Source organism: Pteronotus mesoamericanus, unplaced genomic scaffold (genome assembly GCF_021234165.1).
Source record: "Pteronotus mesoamericanus isolate MK-2021 breed Mesoamerican mustached bat unplaced genomic scaffold, CSHL_Meso_final contig_1018, whole genome shotgun sequence".
Classification (NCBI taxonomy): domain Eukaryota; kingdom Metazoa; phylum Chordata; class Mammalia; order Chiroptera; family Mormoopidae; genus Pteronotus; species Pteronotus mesoamericanus.
This window is the reverse complement of record NW_026555002.1, coordinates 2093048-2118897: the sequence shown is the minus strand read 5'-3', so window position 1 is coordinate 2118897 and position 25850 is coordinate 2093048. Positions and strand designations below refer to the sequence as shown.

Sequence of the window (25850 nt, the reverse complement as noted above, 5' to 3'; positions counted from 1 at the left end):
CCTTTTCACTGCTCAGTGATGCGGTGCAGGCCCAACGTATGTGCGATGAATAGGTCAGCAAACAGAAACGTGACGAAACAAATGAAAACTTCCCGAGATGGTGAGATAGTGTGTCGGTGTCATTAATACCAAGTTCCATAGTCACACGTTTGTTTCTCTCTGTGTTGCCAGCAGAGCAGAATGCTGACACTTACAAGACAGAAGAAATGACACTGTAGCATGGGAGTGGGTTCAGGCGGTGCGACCCCAAGCCCCGAGCTCAGCTCGTGGCGAACAGCTGTGCGGTATGGGGGGAAGCGCCCACTCTCTCTGAGCCTCCACGACCCCCAACCCTGACGGGCGCCAGAAACCCCCTGTGACGAGAGGCGACTGTCTGGCTCCCACTCTACAGCTCGGTGGACCTTGGGTCTTGTCAAAGAGGGCTTTTCATGGAAACGGGGTGAGACCCATCCGTCCTGCGGTCCCCACTTGGCATGGAGGGCGTGGCGCAGGCCCTGCGCCTGGACCCTCGGGCCCCGGGAGCCAGTGGGTGGAGCTGGCGGCCATGTTGGCGGTGATCTATTGACCAGGTGGAGCCACTGAGGCCGGGCCAAGGTGCTTGAGAGGGTTGTCTTTTTAAATAGACTCGATTTTTAAGAGCTTTGTTGGGTCCACGGCAATCTTGAGCAGAAGATCCGGAGGTGTCCTGCACGCCTCCTGCCTCCGCACGCTCGGCCTCCCTGTTGTCAGCGTCCGCCATGGGACTGGCACATTTGTTAGAGCCGATGGACCCACTGGTGCTTTGTCATCACCTGGGGTTCGCACTGGGGCCCACGCTGGGTTCGGGCAAATGCACAGGCGTCGTACAGGGTATTTCTCCTGCCCATTTAAATAAATAATTTGAATCAACTAGCCGTCTTTCTGATGTACCTCATTAAATCTGAATATTTAATTTCACTCTGAGGTGCAATCTCGGTTTCCTAGGTCATGACCTCCACGAGGACTCAGGATTCAACTCTCTGTTCAGTGTCGTGCGCGTGACAGGTGCCCGTAATGACTTGTTAAAAGATGAGTGCAGGGGCGAGTGGCCCCTGCCAGCTGTCCCGGGACCCACAGTGCCTCCTGGCCGGGGGCGCCCTCCCTGGGAGCAGCCTCTGCGCCGTTTCAGCAGGCCCCAGCCTAGGGGAGGCCGTGGAGCCTCGGGCTGGCGGGTGGGCGGCAGTTGCATTTGTGACACTCTGCTGAAATGCAAGCCACCTGGCACATCTCTGCTTGGGACGCCATGAAGAGCTGATACACCGGTTGACTAGGAGCGGACCCTGTGCCACAGTGGCGAGGGAGGCGGCCAGTGGGGGCCGGGCCGGGGGGGGGGCTTATTAGCCCGTACACAGCGCGTCTGGCACGCGGCTTCTCAGCTAATTCAGTGCTCACAGCCGGTGCTCAGGGTTGCGGTACTTTTTCCTTCAGGCCTATTTTACAGGCGTCAACACTGAGGTGCCAGGAAGTGGACAGGCCTTGTGGGGAGAGGCAAGGCTTCTTTCCTCCTGCTCTTTATCCCTGTGCCCTCCTGCCTGTTGTCCCTGTTGCAAGCGCCTGCCTGTCCGGAGCCCTTCCCTAATATCCCCTGGGGATGTTAGGAGTAAATGTCCGAGGCATTCACAGGGCACAGGTGTGAACAGCCCTGCTGGCTCCCAGCCGCCACCCTCACTATCCCTCCCCTTCTCTCCTTCCTGGGAGTGGGCATGTTCTTGTGTCAAGTTAGGGGTAACAGGTACCTAATGTCCTTTTTTTAACGAGTCACTTGTTTGAGTCACAACCTTTTCAATGACTAGGGGTGATGCTTCATAACCCGCAGCAGGGGAACATATTTTGCTCCTTGGTTTTTGCAGCCTCGTCCAGAGTTTTGGTGTCAGGTAAGGGTTAAGCCAGGACACCAGGCATGCCCCTGAGGCTCCGGTCCGCGCGGCTGCGATCCACTCCGGTGCTTCGGCCTGCCCGCTGGGCCGCGCTCCCGCCGCCGCCGCCGCCGCCGCCGCGCTCCCGGGACTCGGCGGCCGGGCTGAGCGCGCGGCCCGCGGAGGCTGCACGTCGTCACCCGCCCTCCCCGCCCCGCCCCGCCCCGGCGCACGTTTCCATTTTAAACCGCCGCCCTCCCGCCCCTCCGCCGTGGCCGGCGTAGCTGCCCGCGAGTCCTGGGCCCTGGGAGTGGCGCAGGCTCCAGAGCCGACGCACTGTGCAAAAAAGGCCGGAAGATACGAGCGGGCCCTGCGCCGCAGACAATGAAGCCGCGGGCGCCGCCGCCCGCCCGGGGCCCTGCGCGCCGCGGCCGCACCTGCCGGCGAGACCGTCCCTGCGCCTGACCGTCCGCCCTCCCGCCGCTCCGCCCGCCCCGCCGGTCCATGGCTGGGAGCCTCGGCCCCGGACCACCGCACTCGGGCCGCGCGGCGCACGGGTCGGCAGTCGCCAGGGGCACCGTCCCCTCAGCTTGAGCGCGGCCCTCGCGGCGAGTAGGGGGCGTGGGCCCTCTCGGGAGCGCCCGCTCGCTCCGCCTCGCCCGGCAACCGCCCGACCGTGCGTCCCGGCCCGCGGCTTACTGGATGCAGCGGAGCCCCAGCGGGCGGCGCGGTGGCCGCGGCCCCGGGCGACATGTATCTGCTGGACGGGAGCGGCGAGCCCGCATCTCCGCCCGCGGACGCGATGCCGCGCGGGACGCCCCCCAGGAAGACCGTCTACCGCATCTCGGTGACCATGGTCAGGAAGGAGCAGCTGGTCGCCCCAGGCCCCGGCGGGCCCGACCCGCGCCCCGCTCGGAGGCTCCGGCCCGCGCGCTCCCCGGACGCGCCCGAGCGGCTGGTGGAAGAGGAGGAGGCAGAGGAGGCGGCGGCGGGCACTGAGGACCCTGAGGGCCGCCGGCCGCGCGCCTGGGACTTCCGCACCTACCGCACCCGCAGCACCGGGCAGCTGGAGCTCGGGCGGCTCCGGCCGTGCGCACGCGGCACGGGGCCAACGGACGTGGCCGACAGCCCCCCGGCAGTGAAGCAGGAGCCCAGCTCGCCCGCGCCCTGCAGCCCCGACGTGGAGGGGGCCCGGGCCGCGCCCCTGCGGCGAAGCCTCAGCTTTAGGCACTGGAGCGGGCCCGAGGCGCCGCGGGACCGGGCCCTGGGCCGCGGGAGGTGTCACAGTAGCTCCGGGAGCCTGGCTTGGGCGCCGGGCAGCGAGGCCGTGTCCGACTCCGGCGTCATCCCGGAGCCCCCGACCGCCGCGCAGCCCGCTTCGGAGAAACGCAACACCCTGGACGTGGGCGAGGTGCTCAGCAAGAACGATGCGCTCTCGGACTTGGAGCGCTGGGAGCGCAGTAAGAGCAAGAACCGCACGCTGGACAACAGCGACCTGCAGCGGCTGGAGCGCGCGCGGGCCGCGGCCACCGGCCCCAGCGCGGCCTCGGAGCACCGGCTGCTGCGCTTCTTCAGCGGCATCTTCGCGCGCAAGGACGGCGCTCCCGCGGGCGGGCCCTCCCCGCGGAGCGTCGTCTCGCGGCCCCGCGGCTACTTCAGCCTGCGGCGCGCCCCGGCCGACGCTCACTCGTCCAGCGCCGAGAGCATCGATGGGTCCCCGCGCAGAGGTGGGCAGCCAGGCTGGGGTGGGAGGGCAGTGGTGGGAACCGGCCCGACTGTGCAGCCGGGCGCCCTGGGACTTGGGAGCCACTAAGGGATCTGCCCTCTCGAGTCCCCAGCCGGCAGGGGTCGTGCTGCAAGTGAACCTGGGTACTGCAGTTTTCCCCCAGGAGTACTGGGTCTCTACGTTCTTGGCTGCCCTGTTTTCAGCCGCGTGTGGTGGCGCCTTTCGGTTCGTTTGACTTAAGGCCCTGGGAGCCTGGGTCGGGAGAGATCCGCTTGCCTGGTGCCGCCTTTCTCCCGCGGGGCCGGAGCAGCCTTCTCTGTCAGCGGCCGGGAGCTGGCCGCTGCTGGCTGTGCTACCTGTGGGTTGCTCCCGGGAGCCCAGCGCCGGCCTGAGGCTGCTGCACAGTTGGCGCAGCCTGGCGGAGGGGAGCAGCGTTTAGCTCGGTTCTCGTCTTCCTCTGCCTCCGAGTGGATGGCCGTCCCTGTGGCGAGGTGGCCGGCAGGTGCTGCACTGTGGCCTCAGCTGTGCGCAGGCCCCCGCCTGTTGCGCTCCTGGTAAGGACCGTCACTGGGTGGTCAGGGAGGTGGGCGTCACCGCCGAGGGGGGTGGCAGCGCAGGGTCCTGCTCCTGTGTGCTGGCTTGCGGGCAGGGAGTCTCTGCTGCAGCCTGCCCTGAGGCCTTGCCGGCCAGTCCCTCACGCTTTCCCACCAGGACCTTGCAGGGAAGGCTCCCCGCAGATGGGATTAACTTCTGGGGCAAGAATCAGGCGGCCTCTGGTAGCATTTGGGGCGTCGGAATCCTCCAGAACCTGCAAAACGCAGACTCCATCTCTCCACAGGCCCAGGGCGTCACTGCAGGAAGAGGCTGGGGTGGGCCTAGTGGTCTCGAGGTGTGCCCACCACCCCCGTTTCAGCACGGAAGGATCCTCAGGCTAATCATGCAGCTGTGCTGACCCTGGGTGGGGTAAACGCTGCCTGGGCCTGTGTGCCGGCCTTCAGGGTTAGAGACTTCCAGCTGCTATCGAAGCCCCCGCCCTGGGGAGAGTCTCCCTGCCTCCTGGCGTCCCGTTACCTGGCTGCCTGGGGACGTATTGAAAACCTCTGAAGCCAAGAGGTTGCCGCCCAGGCTTTAGGTTTCTAAGGTAAACGAAAGACAAACAGCCGTGTCCTGCTGGGCTTCCTCCAGTGATCCTCGCAGTGGGAGAGAATCTTTGGAACTGGTAGTTGAATGTGTGCTTGTGTTAAAATGGGGTGTTTTTTTTTCCTTAGCGAGGATACGGTGTAACATACCTGTTGCCAGGCTGGCATTAGTTTAACTTGTGGTTTTTATTTATTTTTGTTTGAAATCAGTTTGGGGTTTTTTGTTTGTTTGTTTGTTTGACAACTTGAAGCAAGGCACGTGAACTGTGTATTCGCCTGAGGTCGTGTTGCCCACATATCGACATCCACAGGTGCTGGCCCCCGAGCGCTGCGAGGAGGTGCTTGTCTCCAGGTGGAGCCTGTGGACCGATGGCCTTGCCCAGTGATCAGCGTCAGTGATACGGCCCTCACCTTTCACCCCTAAGTCGTTTTTCCTTCAATTACAGTTGACAGCCCATGTTCTACGAGTTTCAGGTGTGCAGCAGAGTGGGTCGACATCCGTATGGCTTACGAAGTGGGCCGCATCCCCCTCCTGCGCCCCCCCCCCAATAATTCTAGTGCCCACCTGGCACCATAGGTAGTAATTGCGGGGGTGTTGACCCTGTTCCCTGTGCTGGGCCTCATACCCCCGGGAGTGGTTTGCACGCTCCGTGCGTTGCGTTGCCTTGGAAAGCAGGCCTCGGGAAGGCGCCTCGTTCGGAGGCAGCCCTGATCCCACCCCTCCCTGTGTGCTGGGGAAACATTTTAAAATTTTGCAAGTTACTTAGTTAAAACAATTAGCTTGTATAAAGTTGCCACTTCCATCCTATGGGGTGGGGGGGTGGGGAGGGAGTTCACCTACGCCCATTTCCCCCTCTGCTAGCCGGCTTGCATCTTTGCTCTCGTGGTCTTCCTAGGAAACAGTAATTAGCCCCCTGGGTTCCAGACCAGTGCGCGCCCTGAGGGCAGCGGGCAAGGGGGGGGGTGTGCACAGACGTGGAAGGACGTGGCCCCTCCTGGCACCTACTACTACGAGGTGACTAGGTGACGGTGTTGGCCTTGGGTGTTTCCTTTTCAAATGGATGAATCATGGCTTTGGGTTCCTAAAGGTCTTGAGGTTTATTGGAATTTTCCCCTCTAGGGCAGTAGCAGATAACAAGTTTAATAAATGTAATAATGCTTGGTTTGCCTGTCCCTTGTGGCCGGTCCTTCCAAGGGTGGAGTTACTTTGGTCTGAGCCCAGGGTTGTGCGTTGTGGGAAACGCTGAGTGTTCGTGAGCCAGGCCCCGGCACACGGTCAGAGCCGCAGGGCCTTGCTTTTCTCTGAAGTCCCAGGTAATCACAAAAGAGCCACCTTTTTCACCCGTCTTTGGACAAAAGGTCTGAAATGCCATGGTTCTTAAGATGGGAACAAAGCCAACGTTGCTACTACGAGGGAAAGCTGCATCCCCCGCACCCCTCGGTCTCCTGCCGTGTTACACACTCCCCACGTTTTATATCCTCGCTTCCTATAACAGTTCTTCTGAATTTGGGCGGTAGTTAAATGAGGTTTTGAATTTAGAGTGGATTCTCTACGGCGCCTTTCAGACGTGGTGACGCAGGCCTGGTTTCTCTGGGGCTGTCCTGAGGGCGGAGGTGCACAGGCCCTGCCCACGGCGGGTCCTGGAGAAGCCGGGTTTGCAGGTACCGTGGGGTGGGTTCCGGGACCCTGTCGTCAGACCCTAATGATTTGCAGCGAATCTGGGATAGTCGCACTCAGCCCGAGAGAGGGTTTTGCCCCCTAGCGCCTGCCCGGCGTTTGTGAGCGCAGCTCCCGTGCTGGGGGCCTTCTCAGACGTCAGAATTGCAGGTCGGCTGTCGTGGACCTGCCCTGTGGTCCGTGCCACGAGGAGCACCGCCGGTTTCCAGTAAACCCTGGCCACGGTCTGAAAACCTGAGCTGCTCTCGGGTCTAAAGGAAAGCAGAGGACGTTGCCATGGGGCAGGCTTCCCTTTTTTCGGACTCTTCCAGTGATTAAAGTTTTAAATTGACTGCAGGAAAATAAAGCACTGCCACACTGAGTATGGCGGTAGTTTCCTGGGTGTTGGTTCCCTGCTTGGCCTTGGGCGGCGCGCCTGTGCTGCTGTGAGGGACCCGCGATGGCTAGAGTCTCGTTTTAAAACGCGCGCAGGCTTCCGCACCACACGCCTGCGATTTCCCTGTATCGGCGACCCCGGGCGCGAGGGTGGGAGGCTCGAAGCGCTGACTTCTGTCTGGCGCTCTGCGCTCCGTCGCCCCTGTTGGTTCTCGTCTGCGGCGGCTCCTTTTCTTCCTTCCCCTGCCTGACGTCTGGTGGCCGCGGCCCAGGGGCCCGTGGCGGCCGGCTCCCCGCGGGGTCCGTAGCTGTTGCCCAGGCCGGGGCGTGTCTGGGCAAGGGCAGTTCCCTGTCGCCCGATGCACATGTAGGAGGCCAGTCTGTTGACACAAGTATCATGTAATACAAAGCAAGGTCCCGGGATAAATGATTCATCGCATCGGCGGGTGTCACTCTCTGCACCCCCGCCAGCCTGCCGGTACTCCCGGACCCCGCCGCGGGCAGCACCGGCCCAGCGCCGCACGCGTCTGCGGGGGCCTGCCGCTGCCCGCAGGATTGATTACAGCAATAAAGTGATTCACTGATAGCCCTGGCCGAGGCTCTTAGCGCTTTAGTAATTTACAGCTGAGTTTTGACAGCAATTTTTTTATGACTGGCTTTGTTCCTTAATTTCTGATTCCTTTGATTGGTATCACTCAATTTCTATTGCATGATAGACTGTTTTATATAGTTTAAAAGAAAGAAAATACTGTAGTGGAGAAAAGAGGAAGCAGCAATTAAATGAAATAAAACAAAAACTTGATACATCTTAACTTTTAAACTGGGGTTGTTACAGAAGAGGACAGGAATTTAAGGAAACAATGTAACTGAGCTTCTCACCTGAAACATTTTGAAATAACGATGTAAGGAAGCTAAGGAATTCACTTGCTTTTTATAAGACTCCAGATAGCAATTTAGGACACCCAGTTTGGTGGTGGCGGTGGTGGTTGTAAGGCTGAGTCACGCCGCCCCCCGCCCCGCCCCCGCCGCACTGAGGACAGAGTCCGCTTGGGGCGCAGGCAAGGCCACCCAGGCCCCCTCCGCGCCGGTGCGGGAGGCTGTTTCTTCTCTCCGGCTGAACCCCACGTTTCAGCAGTCGCCTGCGGGCCTCTTTCTTTGTGGCAGCCTGCCCTTGGAATGTCCTGCCACCAAAGGAACGTGCAGACCTGCGCCCAGCGGAGGGGCTCTTCCAGGCTCGCGCGGGCCCAGCGCAGCTCTCTGGCTGCTTCGCAATGGACCAGCACCTTCGGCTTGGTAGTGCCTGGTCCGACTGCAAAGCGCTGCACTCCTGTTTTCTTCCTTGTTTTGGAGCCGTCTTGTGTTCCTGGGGCGCTCTCCGCCGTCTATCGCGTTTCCGGGGCGTGTGCTGCGGCGGGGCCGGGGCTGGGGCCGGGGTCGTGGTCCGGGCCCGTCTCCAGCGATCAGTATCCTGTTCGGGGAGACGAGGAGTGGATCACGGCTTCCTGGGACACTCGGGGAAGGTGTGACGCTCGTTTCTCTTCACTGAGGCCCGTGTGTTCACGTCTGCCACTTCTCTAATCGCGAGCCCCCGGTGGGTACAGAGCCCCTCTTACCCTGCTGAGTTAGGAGCGCTGGGCTCGGTGTGTGGGCCTTGAAGAATGCCTGTGGGAGGGATCTGTGAGAGGACTGGCGGACACAAAAAGGGCAACAGATGTCTGTGAGCGGGGAACGGAGCTCCTGAAGGCCCCACAGAGGGGTAAAACGGTTTGGGTCTTGCGGGCTCAGCAGGAGTTCACCAGGTGGCATAGAGGAGGTTCTGTATGAGCAAGTTGGTTGGGATTTCTATAGTTAACTCCTAAGAAATCAGTTCTCTTCCCAGATCTGAATGATTTTTTTTTTCTTTCTGAGAATATTTATTGGTGCTTCTAAAAATTGTAAAAGGTAATGAAAAAATCAGTCAGATCTGTATGATTAATGCCAACATTAAGCATTATTAAAAAGGATGCTATGTTTTTCCATAATTAGCTTTTGTTTAAAAAAAATTTTATTTTTTGGCACAAGGTTTCTGTTCTCTATAGGAAATCATTAGGTTACTGGGTTGTTCCCTGCCCCCCCCACCCTCCCGTAATGATCCAAGACAATTACACCAATTTGAAAGGATGTCACAGTAAGTAAAATAATGAAAAAAGCAGAGGCTTTATTTGCTGAGGACAGAGCCTAGGATGAAGCACACGCCGCCGCGATGTCTCTCCAGGCGATGAACAAACGTGGTGTCAAGGCAGCAGATCAGCAAAAAGAGGGGCAACCAGTGGTCTTCGCGTCGCTCAAAGTGCCGCCGGCCCAGCGCGCCCTGGGCCAGGGCTGTGTCCCGCACCGGGAGCCTGTGGCGGCGCCGGCAAGGCTTCTCCGTGGGACCGGCCGCCGGGGCTCCGCTCCTCACGCACTGCGGTCCGCGGGGCCGGCCCATCTGTCTGTCCTCTCTTCTCCTGCCAGTTCACTTAAGCCGTTACTGAAGATCCTCGCATCACTTATAAAAGTAGTGGTGCATGCCTGTTTGTTTTGGCTGGTTTAAATTCTAGGATGGGTCCTGGCCCTTTGTTTTCTTGTAATCTGTTATTTCCTTTTTTTTCCCTTTTTCTTTTTCTTTACTTGGCTTTCAGTTCTCACATCACTGGCAGAAGTAAAGGCAGTAGCTTAAAAAATATGCTTCTGTGGGTCAGCAGACGGGACGGCTCTTCGCTGACTTCGTACCCGGCGGTACCAGCCCGAGGCGTGTGAGGGGCCCCTCGGCTTCTCCTTACCGAGCAAGCGAAGATAACTTTAAGAGGCTCGTTGTAGTCCATGGGGGCGGAGAAGGGAAAAGCAGGGTCTCATTCTCACGCAGCCCCCTGCCGGGGCGGCCCACGGTGGCGGCCCCTCTCTGGCGTGATCCTCAGGGGCCAGGTTTTGCGTGACTGAGTGAGCTGGCCGGTTCAGTCCACACGCAGGCCCGCTCCCTTTATTCAGGGGACTTCTGTGGGTACCAGTGGGACACAGGTTCTGTGGAATGGACGTCCATTTGTCTGCGATGGTTCAAAGGGACTCTCATGGCCCCTCGCCCTCTGTGCCTGGCATTGCGCAGGCTCCTTCGAGCCGCCTGCTGACTGTCAGACCCTTGAGAAGCGACCTCCGCCCTCTCAGGACACCAGATCAGAGTTTCTCAGACGCCGCGTCTTCATGTGATGCGGGGCAGGCGGTGGGGGCAGCCCCTGGTGGGGAACGGCGGGTGTTTTCCCAGTTCAAACGCCTCAGACGAGACAAGAGGTCTTGGCTGTCCTCTTCCCCCGGGCAGCCGGGCAGACCCCTGGCTTGGCCCGGCCGTCCTGACACACAGCTCCAGTTCATGACAGAAGTGGGAAAGCAGAGTGTCCTGGGCCCGCGACGCATAGTGCAGCCGTCCCAAGGGTCACAGTGACCGCTGGCATCGGCCGGCGCTCACCGAGCGGCACACCCTGACTCCCACGGGTTACGTTCTTTAAAAAGTAGATTAGTCTGTCTTTTAAGAGTAGATTATCGTCCGGGTTTCGTACCAAGGAGACTAGCTCCCTGGCTGTGATTTAGTGAGAGGCAGCCCTGACACAGGAGCCGATCAAGAAAGAGGAAGAAAGAGAGAGGAGACAGTCATAGATGCGCTGGTTCAGAGCCCGTGCTGGGGACGCGCACTGTTTCCCGCAGAGGCAGGTACACGCTGAGCGGCCTCCGGCGGAGGGCGCCGTTGAGCTGGTGTGTTTATACTGGGATAGTGCACGCTGGGTTCTGTTGGCTGGCTTTCACATGGGAAGAGAGATCGATGCTTTCCAGCTGGTTGTAGCTTCAGGGGGCGATAGTTGGTTTCCAGGCTGGTCCCAGGGCGGCACGCCCTGGCGGGCTGCGGGCGCTGTGAACCGCTCTCTGGGCTCTCCCCCGCCCCGCCCTGCCCACCCTCATGAGGCCGATCGTGGTTAAAGGTTCAAGGTCAGGCAGGTGCGGCTGACAGCAGCCTCCCCCGGCCTCAGTTTCCCAGTGAAGGGCTGAGCCCTGGCTCTGAAAGTGAACGTTATTTCCAACACCAGAGCCTGGGCGGTGGCCATCAAACAGCCTTGCATGCCTAGGGCGCTCATTTTTGGTGCTGCAGGAGGTTTCTGTGGCATTTCCCCTTCCTTTCTGGTCCTAAGACAGATGCTGGTTCCCCAGAGGAGGCTGAGTTCCCAGGTTCCGTCGGGTAAAGCCGACTTCCGAGTTAGCGTTCCTGGGTGGCGCGTGTTGCCCGCGACCCTTCACATCCCGGGGTCTCATCCTCCGGCCCCCTCAGAAACGTGACTTTGATTGGTAGTAAATGTAATATGATGTGTGTGTGTCCAGTGGCACGTAAATTCTAAAAAAAGGTCCTTTAGCCACCAGGTTAAAATTGTTGACATAAGAATTTGTGTCAAGGATTGTGTCCAAATTTGTCAAGGATTTTTACGCAGTTACTTAAACCAAACTAATGACATTACTGGGGAGCAAGATCTCAGGTGCTCCGGAGAAGGACAATGTTAGTTTCTTTTATGCGGTTGGAGTGAAGGAGGGAAGGCGGGATTGAGGGAAGGCGGGAGCCGGCCAGGCGGCGGTGGCGGCGGGGATTGGATCAGAGCCGTGGTAACAAGGTGCTGTGCTCTCCGGAGGGCGATTGGCTTACTTTGAAGGCGAGTTAACCTAGATGCACGGAAACAGAGGACAGGGCTCCCTTCAGGCAAATGTGAACCTTTACTAAAGAATTTTCGTGTCTGGGACCACCCACCGTGACTGGCCCAGGTAGGGTTGACGGTCCTGTTGCCCTGGGAGGCCACTTTCCGTAGAATCCTTTACTGGGTCCCCAAAATCCATTTTGGGTGATGTCCATGCATAGGCGTCCTTCATGTTAGTTATCGCTGAGTAAAACGTGCAGGTGAAATTGTGTTGCACCTGACACCCAGTGTTTGCAACAAAGTGCGTTCAACGTTTAGATGACCTACCAGCTTGTCACGTTGCCACTCCCAGGAAGTAGGCAGGGATTTGTTGCGATATTTGCAGACGCGGCGGGGCGGCGGGGGGTGGTTCACAATGACTTAAGTCCCTGAGCACCTCTTCTGAGGGGAAGGCCCGCATCGCAGGCGGTAGGCTGTCTGTGGCCGGAAGTGACCTGGATGTCCCCGCTTCCCCTGTGTGCTCAGACCAGCGGGGCTGAGCCTTCCATCTCGTCTTTGGGGTCTGGAGCCGGTCAGGGCTCCTGTCCTCTTTGTCCAGTTCCTCAGTGTGCCTGTTGGACTTTGGGGGTCCTGGGCATATATTTGGGGAGCACCTTTCCCTCCGTCTCCCGTTCTCCTTGGAGTCAGCGAGAGTCGCGTCAGCTCTGCCGCCTTTCACCTCGCCAGCCCCGAGCCCGAAGCACACGTTGGGCGCGTCCGCCCGCCCTGGGTCCCTGCAGCAGCAGCTGCTTTCAGGGAGGCCCTGTCCCACCGGGCCACCAGCCAGGCTGCTCAGACTCTGCCGTGAGCGCTCCTGGCCTCCAGGGGTGTGGGGGGACTGGGGTTCTTTCCCGATGGGGAGGAGGTGTCACGCCCATGGCAGCAGCGGCGCGTGCCCGCTGTGACCGACACACGGCGCGTCTGCTGCTGCTGAGATGAAATCCATCCTGCATTTCCGGGGGCGCGCCAAATGCCTGGCCTTCTGCCCTGGAGGGAATGTGCCCCGGCGACAGAGAGGGCGGGCGCAGGGCGTGCAGGGCAGGGTGTGAAGTCTGGTGCTCCTGCCACCAAATTGCTGCTTGAAGAGCAGACGACTGCCTATTTTTAGACGGGCTTTGCTGCTGTGCTGCGGTGAGGCGGGCGCAGCCTGGGCGGCCACACTGCGTGCTGCCTGCCGGGCTGGCCGGGGGGAAGCTTTCGCTGCTGTCCTGCCCGGCAGCGGGATGGACCGGCCGTCTGCAGAGGGGGGCCTGCAGGGGTGTGCAGGCAGGGGGAGCTGACGGAGAGACCGCGGACCGAGCCCGGGATCCCGCTGCCGGCAGGTGGCAGGTCACCATCAGGATCTCCCAGACGCCTCCCTCCCAGCCCTGCCACAAAGGGTCCGTGCCCTGTCCCCTGGAGGGCGGTTCCTCCTGTTCAGAGTGGTCACAGAGCTGGGGTGGCGGTGGACTCCTGTGCACACAGGTGTGTGCGGGTCAGGTCACGCCCTGCGGGGAGGTGACTGGCAGAGGCGGCTGTGTGAGCGGTGGGCCGGGAGCTCGCGCACGTTCTGCACCCCGGCCTGGGGGATGCGGGGCTCGGGTGTCAGGCCGCCGGGTGCCTTGCCTTCTGGGCTGTGCCGTGCACGTAAGGACGTTTAGTGGCATGGACGCTGTTTTTTAAAATGCTTCTTTATTTTCCCTGGACTAGTTTTATCTGGTCAGTTTCTCCAGTGGCCGCATGTCTTCCATGAAAATAACATGATAGTACGAGGGCAGGTGACCGGGAGCCACTGGCGCGCTCGCTCCTCACGGGTTTTTGTGCCCTGTTGACACAAGTCCCTTCTTCCCAGTCACCGATGGGTCCAAAGGTGCCACTCCTATCTCCTCCTCAGAGGAGGGAAGCTCTTGTTTCCTGGCTCACACTTGGGGCCAGTCCGTGGCTTCCCTTTTACTGTTCAGAGGATATATTTTTAAATCTGGATGTTCTGCATTTGAAACATTCAGGCACAGGTTTTAGTTTAAAATAAAAGTGATCATCAAAACACAAAGTGTGGCTTCCTCTTAGCCCCAGACCAGGAGGCTGGGCGACGTGAAGGCCTCAGCCTCGGCCAGCCCAGACCCTCGGTTGCCACCCCTGTCCTGGGACCGGGGCCTGGCCAGCAGCCTTCCCACGGGGAGGCCTGAGTTGGCGTGGGGTGGGGGCGGCGCTCTTGAGTTCCGTTGTTCTTGCCATATCTTTGGGTGAAGTAGTTGTGCGTTCTCTTGGCTCCTGACATTCCCCCTTCAGTCCAGTCTCGGTTTCGAGAAGTCCCAACCAGAGATCTTATTCTGAGCGTTCTAAATCCGGCGCGCAGACACAGTGAGTTCAGGCCCGAGGGCTTGGCAGGGATCCCCGCTGCTATTTTAAACGCACCAGAAGCCTTCTTGGAAGTCAGTCCTGGGTTTTCTCTGATTGGGCTGTGAGCCTGGGATCTCAGAGCACTGGGGTGGGGGCTGTTGACTAGAAAATTCTACCCTCCCTCCAGATTTTATTCCCTAGGCGGGGCGGAGACCCGCGTTCGGAGGGACCCCGCTCGGCATCTTGGGACCTTCTGTCCCGCTGCAGCGTCTGTGCAGATGGACGCTGTCCGCCCCAGGAGGGAAACGGGCATGCCAGTGACATACTCTCAGGTGGGGACACTCACGTGTTTGCAGCTTCCACGTCTGTTCACGGCCCCGACCTGAGGCGGCCAGCATCCAGCCGGGGCTCCCAGGAGCCGGCAGTGGGCTTCGATACACCTCTTTCCCCTCCCCCACCACGCAGCGAGCTGGGCCTCAGCTGGTCAAGTAACCTTGGTCCTCGGGACGTGACCACGGCCGGGTCGTGTCTCGGCAAGGGCTCAGCTACCTCTTGCTGAGGGTGTGTGCCCGCAGAGGCCTCGAGGGGAGCGAGCAGGGTTCTGGCTCAGGGGACCTGCAGCTCCGTTTCCTTCCTCCTTGTCCTCAGAGTGGCCTCCAGCCCCCAGCTCACCCACTGGGATGCAGCGCTGACCGTGCTTGGGGACGGTGGCTGATGACATCCAGGAAACTTGGAGGCAAGGCGTGGATGCAAAGTTGAATTTCCTAGAAACAAGCATTCAGTGTATGTGAAGCTTTTCAGAGAAATGAGGACCGTCGTAAGAGGCCGGTAGCCCGCTATCTGGTCACCGGTAGACGGCGTGACCAGAGCCGTGCGGCTTTGGAGGCAGCGAGTTGAATATACACCCAAGGGGCTTTGCCAGAAGGTGTGCTATGTATCCAAAGCCAGATAATGGGGGGCTTCCGGGCACCCAGTGGCCATCGTCCGTGAAGGTGCACCCCACCGCCCACTCACCTGCTCCCCCATGTCGAACATGGCATCCGCCGTCCATCCGCCCGGCACCTGCCCTTCTCACACAGCTGTTCTGGGGGCAGCTCCTCTCCCCCGGCTCCCCCCCTCCGCCATCTGCTTTCTTCCTTTCGCGCCTCCACCACCTGGGTCCACGTCACATCCCGTGACACACCTTTCCCCCCTGCCCTGCGCCCTCCGGCTGCTCCGCGCCCTCCAGGCCCCAGCTTCTCAGTGCCAGCCCCTCAGAGACGCCTTCGTGACCCATGTGACCCCCAGGCAGCCTCCCCCGCGCCCCCTTCACACTGTGCCCCTCTGTTTCCTGCTGAGCTGCAGTCGAGGCCTGTCTCCCTGAGGCTGATGCTTGTCATGGGCGGGGGCCGGTCTCAGTGCCGTGCCTGGCTCCCGACGCCCGGGCCGTGGAAGGAGTCCGCCAGGGAGCGGCGTGCGCTGCCACGGGCAGCTGTCTGGCGGGCCGGGTGCTGGGCACCGGGCGGGCGTTGCTGCCCGTGGCAGGGCTGTGGCGGGCCAGAGCCCAGTGCCCCCTGGCCAGGCCGGTGGGCCGGGGCGAGGCTCTGCGCCCCCAGTGGGGGGCGGGGGCTGGTGCTGGGACTGAGCCCCTGAGGCAGCAGGCTCTGCGGGGGGGGGGGGGGGTGGGAGCGGTGGCTGGGCCTCCGCTGAGCCCTGCCCTCGGGCTCCCCCTGTGGGGGGGGGCAGAGCGCCCCTCCCCCGTGTGTATACATCTCATGCCTGTTACTTTACTCTTTAGTGGGCCTTATGAGAATCAAGTGAGATTGTCTGGCATTCACAGAGGAACAGGAAGTACAGAAACGCCAGGGACCTTGTCCTCGTTCCCTCCCTAGCGATGCCTCTTGCCGCTCAGACGTGAGGCAGGCCTGGAGAGGGTTCGTGGGCGCCACCTTGGCCCCCACGCGCGTGGGTCATCGACAGTACACTACTGCTGTCCAGAAAGTGGCTTCCTCACCTTATCGCTAGAACAGTGTCCGTGCATTGTAAGGAAGTCCAGCGGGGCCGGGGTCAGTCAGAGAGAAACCCCCCGAGGGATAGTTGCCGGCGTCCGGCAAGTGGGGTGTGAACCCCAGCACCTGCTGCGGCTGTTCACCCGCTGATCGGCCGTGGCCTGGAGCACAGCTGCGGGCGCCGCGGCCAGGGCGTGTGCTCAGTGCGCCGTGCGAGCCTAGGGTGGGACTGCTCCACGCACAGCCGGGTTTTGTCCAGGGCGTGCGTGTCGCGGGGTCTGCCCCGTGTCAACGAGAGCGGCCGGGGCTCACTGGGGGAGGAGACGAGAGGTGGGGGTAGGTGGGAAGCGAAGCAGGTGGCGCCCAGAGCACGTGTGTGCCCGGGACGTGGCATCACTGAGCTGCTGGGCACAAAGGCCACTGTCCTGCCAAGGAGTTGCGTGAGGAGTGACCCCAGGGGTGCCCTCAGGCGCCCCATGGCACGGCCGGGCTGGGGGGCCGACAGCGTTAGTGACCGCCCCCCGCCCCTCCGTTGTGGACGGCAGGGTTTACTCCTTTCTGTGCTGAGAGCAGAGGGGGTGGAGAGGTGGGTGGGTGCATGGGGGGCGGGGGTGCCAGGACTGGCAGTGAGGTGCTGGGCGCTGCCCTGACCGATGGGGAGGCAGTTCGCACGCTTGTTTTGTTTTCCAACTTCTAGTCCGTTGCTGTGACCCGTGTTGACTTTGAATGTCAGTGGCAGAAGGGGACCAACAATATGGAGTGCGCGGTGGAGTTGCAGCAGGGCAATGAGGCAGGCCCTTCGGCCTCTGCGCTTGGAGCCTGCGTTGCTGCCCCCTGGACGCGTGGCCAGGACCGAGCCACATCCGAGCCCACGGAGAGGAGGGACGGGTCCCTGTCTGTCTGTCGGCCCAGCAGACCCACTGCCGGGACCACGATTCGCTTCCGAGAGCTTCCGAGAGCGGGCGCGTTCAGGGCAGCAGGGCCGTGGGCTGGGACTGTGATTCGGTGTGCCGGGCGTGGCGAGCTGTGTTTGATCCTGTGACACGGCCACCGGGCGGGCAGCGGCCCCGTGAAATCACTGCCTGCCTCCTGTGCCTGGGCTGCGGGCTTGTGGGAGAGCAGTCGTCCTGGCTGACTCGCAAGGTGAGCCCTGCCCCCACCCTGCAAGGAGCAGTGGCCCAGCTTTTTCGCTCTTGGTTCGCTGTCGTCCAAGTTCAGTCCCGGGCTCCCTGCGCCGAGGGCCTGTACGCGGCCCGGCCAGGGATCCAGCATCTCTGACCCTCTGTCCCGGTCAGCGCGGGCCCGTTAAATTGGGAGAAGCTGGGGCCGCCCAGGCATCAGTGGCTGCGGTCTGTGTGGAAGAGAAGATACTAGATGCGAGGGCCAGAGGGACCGGATTTTAGAGATGACAGGATCGGGGCCAGGAAAGACTGGGTGACATGGATTCGAAGCAGGCACGTGTTACACGTCACTAGTCGTCACGGAGCACCCTCAGGGGAGGTTGACGTGCTGGCGCCCACCCGCCCCAGGCCTCCCAGAGGGAGTGACGGCCAGGCCTCGGTGGCAGGTGCAGAGTGGGCCCTGCCCTTGGCCCTGCTGGGGGTGGGCAAGTGCCACCCTGGGCCCCAGGGAGCCCGCTGCCCCACCCCCGCCCGCTGTCCGCCAGTCCCTTTGGCCGACATGCAGGGCATCGTGGGGAGAGGTCGGTCGTCCTCAGCACTTGTTCTGTGGCCGTTGTCCGGGAGCACCATCCTCCCTCGTCAAGCCACCTCTTACTGTGAACAGTCTCGGCGCCTGAACATAAAAACGTCACGTTTACCGCCCTTTATGGCATTAACACCGTCGGGCCTGGTGGTCACGCCGGTCACAGCTCTAACGTGTCCGCCCAGGAGCTGCTGAGCACCGAGGCCGCCTCCGCTGGTGCCGTCAGTGTTTATTTTAACCAGAAGGACTTGCGTCGCTTTGTCTTCACTTTCACAAACGCGGCGGCGGCTGCCTCCCACCCGCGTCTCACGGCGCTGCAGGAATCGCCTGCCTCGCAGCGCGACACGTCCACGCAGGCCCTCGGAAGACGCAGCTGCCTTTCCAGCGCGGGGCGGCGGCTCTGGATCTAGCCCATCGATTTGTTCCCTTGGGCAATTTCTGACTCCTACGCTCTCATAAAATGCCCTTATTTCAGCATTTGTACTTTCAGAAAGTTTCCCATTGCATTTTAAGTGCTAAAATGCCTTCAGGAATCCGTAAGGTCTGTTGACAGGGCTGCGTTGCACACCAGGCGGAAACCTGACTATGGTCTTAGAGGACAGCGTCCCTCTGTTTCTTACAAGTGCCAGGAGCCGCCGGCCGGGCCCGGGTCCTTGGCTGTGACACACCACAACGCGGGCGCCGCTCATCACAGCAGCCCTGGGTGGCTGGTGGCATTATTGTCTCCTAGTTATTCATCGCACAGCGGCCGTAATTTAAAGGTTCTGCTGTGTCATCCCTCTTTACAGAGGCCCCCTGCCCCAGGGCTCAGCGTAAGCGCTCACCAGGCCCACGCGGAAGGCTGCCCTGGGCGTCCTGTGGCGGGGGTGGGGGCCGGGGGTCTTTAACAAGCGCCCGCTGGCAGTGCTCTGGGGAATAGAGAGGCGAGGGAGCGGGGCGTCCCCGGGGCGGGTCCTGGGGCCAGATGGGCGACAGGGGCGGTCGTGGCTGCGGGGCACCCAGCCAGCCCTGCGTCCCGGCTCCCGGGAAGGAACGGCGAGGCTTGTCAAGGCTCCAGGCTGGGACCCGCGCCCGCCGTGTCCCAGGTCTTTCCTTACTCCTTTTGGGGGGGTCAGTGTCACCCCCAGTGTGTGGGCACAAGGCCCAGGTGAGTCTGGCTGCCTGGGGCCGGGGCCCGGGACGGCCTCCTGCAGACTCCAGCAGTGCCTGTGCTTTGGGGGGAGAGCGTCTTGGGGGATGTAGAAAGCTGGAGTGTAATTACAACTAGGCTTTGGGTGGCCCAGCAGGGACCTTGGGGTGGATTTTTTGTAATAGGAACTCGCAGCTCTACTGTATATTTAAAGTCAAGTGTCCTTTTTTATTCCAAAAGTTTTGTGACCCCTTTAAATTCCCACTCGTTACAGGGATCCCCAAACGCTTGATTGTGTGTTTCCCTTTTTCTCAAAGCCCTGAAGCGTTTCTTGACCAAAACTGTATCTTCAGAGCCATGAAACACCCTTCAAAAAGGGAACAGCCACATCCAGGTTGCTTTCTGCCCTGTAAAGGTTAACAAAATTCAAAACCCAAGTTCACAGTCTCTGTTTTAAAGGTGGCGCTTACATCCCAGGGAAGGTGAGCGACTCCCCTCCACCCCAGGACCTCAGTCAGCAGGCAAGGCTTGGCGGGGACTGCGCCTCCCCCCATCGTTTCGCAGCGCCGCATCCGTCCGGGTGTGGGAGCCGGGAGTGGAAGCCGGCGGAGTGCGGGGACGGGAGATGGGCCGCTTTGCCGGAGGGCGGGGCCGAGGGAGCCGCAGAAAGCACTTGTGAGGCTCGCCCACGGCAGTCTGCTGGGGACTGGCCGTCTCCTGGGGACTTCAGGGTGGAGAGGAGGCCCCAGGTCGGAGCTCGGAGGCAGAGCGGACCTCACACGGCTTTTCGTTCTGCGTCAGGCTAACAGGAGCTGGGGACATAGGGTTCTCCTGCCAAAGCCTCCCCAAAAAGACACCCGCAGCACCACCTGTGGATCGCCCTGGCTTTGTAGCGGCGGATCAGAAGTCAGGTGGAGCCCGGTCACAGGTTGTAGGCATGTTGCGTTAGTTGTGTGTGACTTATCCCGAGGCAGCGTCAGAGCATGAAGCGCCTGTCCTCCCGAAGGGGAGGACGTGACGCTGTCCGCCCGCACGGAGCAGCTCTCGGCGGATGCATCTCCTGCTCCCGCGAGCTGTAGGCAGCTCCACGGAGGAGCGTTTTCTCTCTCTCCATTCCCATCCTCTCGTCCTCGTCCCTCTGCCTGCCTTACCCTGAGCCAGGATTCAGAGGGCTGGGACCAGGTGTGCAATGAAGTGTTTAGGAACACTGTTGAGGAGCACGTGGGGAAAAGGGACCATCCGTCCTCTGGGAAGCTCAAAACCTGCAAATCCCCAGAGCTCCTGGGTGGGCGGCGTTGGCCGTGGGCCCCCTTCGGGAGTAGGAGAGAGGATGTGGGTGACCGCTGGTGGCGTCTGGCCTCGGGAGTGATGTGTGGGGTTTCGTGGCGTGGCTGCGTCTGTGGCAGTGGGCGGGGGGGGGGGTCTTGGTGGCCTGGCTCATGGCACCCTATACTTGGAGGGTCTTAGGAACAGGGAGGGGGTGCTATCAGGGAGTGTGGGGGTGGGAAACTGGCTTGTTGGTGGCTGCCCACTGAACAGCAACCTGGACTTCCGGGGAAGCCTCAACCGAATCCAGTATCCAGAGGCTGTATGTTTTATTCCAATTATTGTAGAGATTCAGGGCTTTTCAAGTCAAATTATGTCACGCCCTGGAGAACAGGGCCGTTGCGTGTCGGTGGAGCCCCCGCCTGGCAGTCCTCGTGGATTCGTCGGCATCAGCTCCCAGCGTGGCACCTTCCAGCCGCCTCCGCCCAGTCCGCCTCACGAAGGACGGCGCCCCTCCCCCAGCACGGGCATGGAGTGCTCGGGGACCCAGTTCCCGCCAGCGGCCCTGTTCCGTGCGAAGTGCTTTCTCTCCCCCATCGGGGTCCTCGTCTGTGTGTTGGCTTTACAAATTACAAACGCTTTAAACCAAAACCAAATACTCCTTCATGTTTCTGTCGCTAAAAAAGAATTGGGGGGCGGGGGGAACCTTGGGAAGTTTAAGGTCTCAAATGTCTCAATCTCCGAGATAATGTGGTTTTTCTAAATTTCACCTGCAATTTCAGGTTCCTTTTTTTACCCTTGTGTGTAATTTCCTGAGGGTTGTCTGGAACCTCTGTTTGTGGTCGCTGGAGCCAAACAGGATGGAGCAGAGGGAGAGACCAGGAAGTGGCCCAGTGGTGGCCACGTGCTGCGTGCGCTTCCTCCCGGTTGGCGGCACAGAAGGAGAGAGTCGTAGCTCCGCTGGGAGCCAGGCCGTTCCTCCTCCAGTGCCCCTAGGACGTAGGAATTACGCGGTTTGTCTGTGGTCCCAGGCGGCAGTGAGCAGCCGAGGAAGCAGTTGGGGTTCACGCAGGTGCCCCCACCCGCCCCGGTCTCATCGTGCTGCTGCTGTTCGGCACAAGGAGGTTTTTCAAACAGCAACGTTTCTGGCTTTCAAGTGGGGATGCATATTTTGTGTGTAGTCTAATGAGGGCCCGATGTTTCCTGGTTAAACTTGTGGTTCTGCACAGGAATATTTTGGAAAACAGACCAAGAGCTGAGCCCCTCAATTAGTGTTGTTCGTAAGCAGAGAATGAAGGGAATTTGTAGTCAGGATGGGTTTTGAGAAAGTTTGGGGATGGGAAATCAAACATGTCCTGGGAATAAACATAAAGAGAAACAGAAACGGCTTTGCTTTTAGTTTTCTTCCCCCTGGGTCCCCCTGCAGTTTGCTGTCCCAGATGGCCTTGGGTCTGTCGTCTGCCCATCGGCCAGGGTCAGTAGGGAACGGCCATCGAGGGAGGGCCCGCGTGGGCCAGAGGTGGCCCTGGAAGGGGAGGCTCAGCAAAAGCAGCTTGTGTGTTGAGAGAGGAGCTTTGCCCTCAAACCGGCCTTGACTACTTTGGAGCTGTGTCTTTTGAAAGACCAGGGAGGGACTTGGGGACGTCGGGGGCCAGCGCTAAGCTGCTTCCCTGAAACCCGTCAGAACTCCAGTCTGCCTGTCCTCCGGAGACGAGCCGTGTGCATGCGACCTGGCTGTGAGTCAGGGGTGCCGTGGGGGTGCTGAGGCCACCAGGGGAGGGGCCCGGGAGGGCGGGGCAGCTTCAGAACGCAGGCCCCCGTGGCTGACGGCTCCGGCCACGGGCCGGGCTGTGGGAGCCCAGCTCCTGGGAGGTGGCCTAGTCTGCGCCTGCCCTCACCAGACCCGCCCTGGTCCCCAGCAGGAGGGGGCCTCGGCCCTCACATACCAGAGGCTGTAAAACAGGTGGGTGCAGACACGGGGCAAATGCAGAGGAGGGGAGGTCTCTCCCTTGCGTTGGTCGTCGTGCCTGCTGCTCAGACATAAGAGCAGGAGTTCCCGGGGTGCAGGGTGGAGTGAGCACCGTGCAGAGAGCCCACAGCCACATGCGGCGCCCCGGGCTGGAGCCCGCGCCCTGGCAGGAGGTCCACCTGGGCCACCATCACTCTCATCCTCTCCTCACCAGGCAGCTTGAATCCCGAGCTGCTCTCCAACGATGTCGTCGGGCTCCCTGAGCGTTCTGGTGTTTAGCCCCCAACACACTCACCTCAGCGGGGACAGAAGCCGCCCTCGACCTTCGCTTGCACAAACACCTTTCCTTCTGAGCTGCGGGAGCACCGCTGCCCGCCGGCCGGCCGGTTCCCCGGGCGTGCAGCCCATGCTGCCGAGGGCCAGTCCCCAGTCCCTCCCAGCTGGGGTCTTGCGTTGGCGCCAGCTGCTACAGCGCCCTGTGGCCCCTGCCCCACCAGCCACCCTCCCTCCCTGCCCCCCTCCCTCTGGTGGGTCCCCCTGCCGAGCACCTCCGTCTCTGTGGGCCAGGTGGCTGCACACCTTGTATTCATGTCCCCATGGATTGCGCCCACTTTGCTTCCCTGATGCGTCTCCTGTCCTCCCTCGTGGACCCCGGGGGGGGCCGTGCGGCTCTGCCGTCGGCTGCCGCTCCAGGCCCGTGTTGTTCGAATCTCGTGTGTCCCTTTGAATCTGGTGGCATCTCTTGACTCTTAGGCCTTTTGTGAGTCGCTTTACGTCTTCGTGGATGTAACATAGGATGACGAGGGTCCTGATTCTGTGGAAAATATGTGGGAAATGAATCCGCCTGGAAGGAGAGGGGCCTGCTGTTGGCTCGGGGGTCCCGGAGCGGCTGCCAGGCTCTGGTCTCAGGCACGTGGTCTCTTGACTAGAAGGGGCCAACGGGGGGTGTGGGAGCTCCAGTCGTGTGGGTCACTTGTGTTGAGCGGGTCGCCCTGGACCTGCATGTGGGGGTGAGAGTGAGAGACGGTGGCCGGAGGCCGGGGAGGCCAGCCCACATGCGTTGAGGCTGCAGCCGCCGCTGGGCCCCTCGCCTTCAGACGTTCTCGGGGGGCCCCGACCGGACCCGCAGTGCCCGGTGTGTTTGCGAGCAGCGAGACTTCAGTGTTGAGCCCTCTGAGCCGTCGGGCGTTACGTCGTGGACGTGCGGGTTTTCAGAACCCGGCTGTCCTCCTCTGTAACTTGGTCAACGGGGTTTCAGACAAGTGACTTCTGGCAAGAACCTAAAAGGCCAGAAGCGGACGGGCTGGCGGCTCCGGGGCGCCGGGAGCCTCCCGGCTCTTCAGCTCGCAACGGGCGCCGCCGGGACGCCCTGGCCAGGGCGGGCCTTGGGGCCGGCAGGAGCCTGCAGACAGGACGTTAGTCCGGGAGCCCCTCCGGGCCGGGGCAGCGTGGGCACGGTGGTGGAGGGCACAGCGCGCAGGCGTGGAGCTGCCTGCTGCGTGGGCCCAGGGGAGCCGCCGCTCCTCGGGGGCGGCGGTGACGCCGGGAGCGGCGTGCGCCGTCCAGTGTCGTCTGGTTTGGAAACCGGCACGTGGGGGGCATTGCGACCCTGCGCTTCAGTTGGCCGTGGGTCTCACTCTGTGTCCCCTCCTGTTTTACAGATGCCTTTGTGAACAGCCAGGAATGGACGCTCAGTCGCTCCGTCCCGGAGCTCAAAGTGGTGAGTGCCCCCTCCGGCCTTGGCCACGGTCTGTCCCCCCCTGCGGGAGGGGCTCCGTCACAGGCGGGGCGACCTGTGAGCACGCCCAGGCGTGTACCCCTGGGGTCTAGAGGTGGGGCTCACCTCTGGGGGTGTCCCTGGAAGGGCTGAGTGTCTGGCAGCTTGCGGCTGGGGCCCCGAGTGCACCCGCGAGGCCACGATGGACGGCCAGCCTGAGCGGCCTCATGTGCCCGTGTGGGGTGTCTGTCACTGCTCTTGTGTGTGTGTGTGTGTGTGTGTGTGTGTCTCTGATGCTCCCCACCCCCCCCCCCCCCCGGCCCACGGCTTTTTTCACCCTTTGCCGGATGTCAGGGAAAGTTTCTCTAATGATTCACCAGGCTCTGGAACTCATCCTTAAAAAAAATGGGACTTTTTACTGCGTTACCAAGCAGTGGCTTAGAAGTCAAAGAAGGATTTCATTCACAGAATACACTTTGGCTACGCTTTCAATGAGATTATTTAAAGCTTAAAATGAGCTTATGAAGAATGACCTGGGTCTCTTGCAGCCACACCTTTGAGCACCAGCCCCTGCCTCCACTTTGGGGGAAGGAGGGGACACACACACAGCCTGAAGGGACCGAGCTCTGTGTGTGAAATAAGTGGCATTTGGGGCTGTGTCTGTGCATTGTATGCCCGTGTGTATATTTATATGTATATGCATTTGTATATATGAGTGTGTAGAATGTGTATATATTTGTGTATATGGACCTGTGCATATATGCATGTATGTGAATGTGTATGTACTTGTGTGTATGTGTATATTTGCATATATGATGTGTGAATATGTGTCCGCGTGTGTGTCTCCACGCGTGTGCATGTGTGCCACTCCCGCAGCGACGGGCTCTGACTGCGCCCTGGAGGCAGAGAAGCGCCCGCTGTCTGGCGCACACTGAATGGCTTGGCTCCGGTGCGGGCCACTCCATTCTTTCAGGCCCGCGTTTGTTAGCCGCTCCGGCCTGCCTGCTCAGGGACCCCCGGGGGCCCTGGACACCCTCCCCGGTTGCACATGGGGTGGGGGACAGGGCACTCAGGTGGCTCCCTTCTGAGATGAGGAGATTACGCAATAAGGAATGTCCAGCTTTTGAAGAGAGCGTGTATGGCTTCTGAGCGTGACTCTGCCGCGTCTGGACAGCGTGTGATTGGGCTAAAGGGCCAGGGGAACCGGAGGGGGTTACATTATGGGGTGGACGGGCCTGACCCCAGCTGTGGACGCGGAAATGCGGGGGATTCAATAGGCCTTGAGGGGCAGTTCTGTGCGTCCTGCCCCGGCCCGTGGCGGGGCGGCTGGCTCTGCCCTGGACGGGCGCCGGCCCGGGCGCGGGGGGAGGCAGGCGGCCCGGGCGCGGGGGCAGAGCACGTCTGCGCCGAGGCGCTGCCCACGTCTGCAGGCAGTGCTCCCTTGTCCAGGGACGGCCCCGTGCGTCCACAGGGCTGAGGTTGTCTCCCGCCCTGGCCCGCACCCTGAGACAGGTGGCCCCTGAGGTCAGCGCCTCCGGAGCCCCTGACTCTGTTGGACAAATGCCGCAGCTGAGGGACATAATAGCAGGCCTCCAATGGACTCTTTATGTCGTATTTTGCGATCCGACTTCTGGAATCTGTCAGAGAAAAAGGTCTCACTGTTTGCTTTCTTTTCGAGAATGGTGGCGCCAAGCCCTGTGAGTCCTGAAGGCGTGTTAGGGTTAGGTCATCAGCGGCAGCTGCTTTGGGTGCCACTGTGGAGCCAGACGCCAGCCCCTCTTATGCCAGGCACACGCTTGGCGCTCCTGTCCGGGCAGAAGGAGCGGGGACACCCTGGACATCGAGCCTTGGGGGGGGCGTGTTAGTCAGCTGCTTGCCACGTCCTACTTCTGTGTTTGTGACGAATTCCCAAGTGGGATTTTTACTGAAAGCCTTGACCCCCTTCCGAGCAAGCTGCAGGGGCAGCGGGTAAGCGGCGACGTTGGGACAGCAGCGAAGGCTGCCGGGGAGAGGCCGCGCTCTCCTTCCCCTTGGGAGGTGACCAGGGCGAGCTCACGCCCTGCCCAGAGGGTGCCGGCCGGCAGCCACGGCCTCGGCCGCCTGAAAGGCGTAGCCCTGTCCCGTCGTTGCCAGGACAGCCTCCCCGTGCTGCCTGGCCACCCCACACCGAGCCCGCACGCCCCGCTGAGCAGCACCGCGCTCCTGTCTGTGCCCAGGGGCAGTTCGCGGGCCCCAGGGCAGC

The 25850-nt window shown here is 61.2% G+C and overlaps 1 protein-coding gene across 4 annotated transcripts in view; it reads left to right on the top strand.

Moving 5' to 3' along the window:
* The window catches only part of AGAP1 (ArfGAP with GTPase domain, ankyrin repeat and PH domain 1), a 415191-nt gene that overhangs the window by 112433 nt on the left and 276908 nt on the right, over window positions 1–25850 (top strand). For all 4 annotated transcript variants that reach the window (XM_054571257.1, XM_054571253.1, XM_054571255.1 and 1 more), the window contains exon 2: window positions 23553–23611. In XM_054571257.1, the coding sequence (XP_054427232.1) occupies window positions 23553–23611 (59 nt within the window). The remainder of the gene's footprint in view (window positions 1–23552; window positions 23612–25850) is intronic.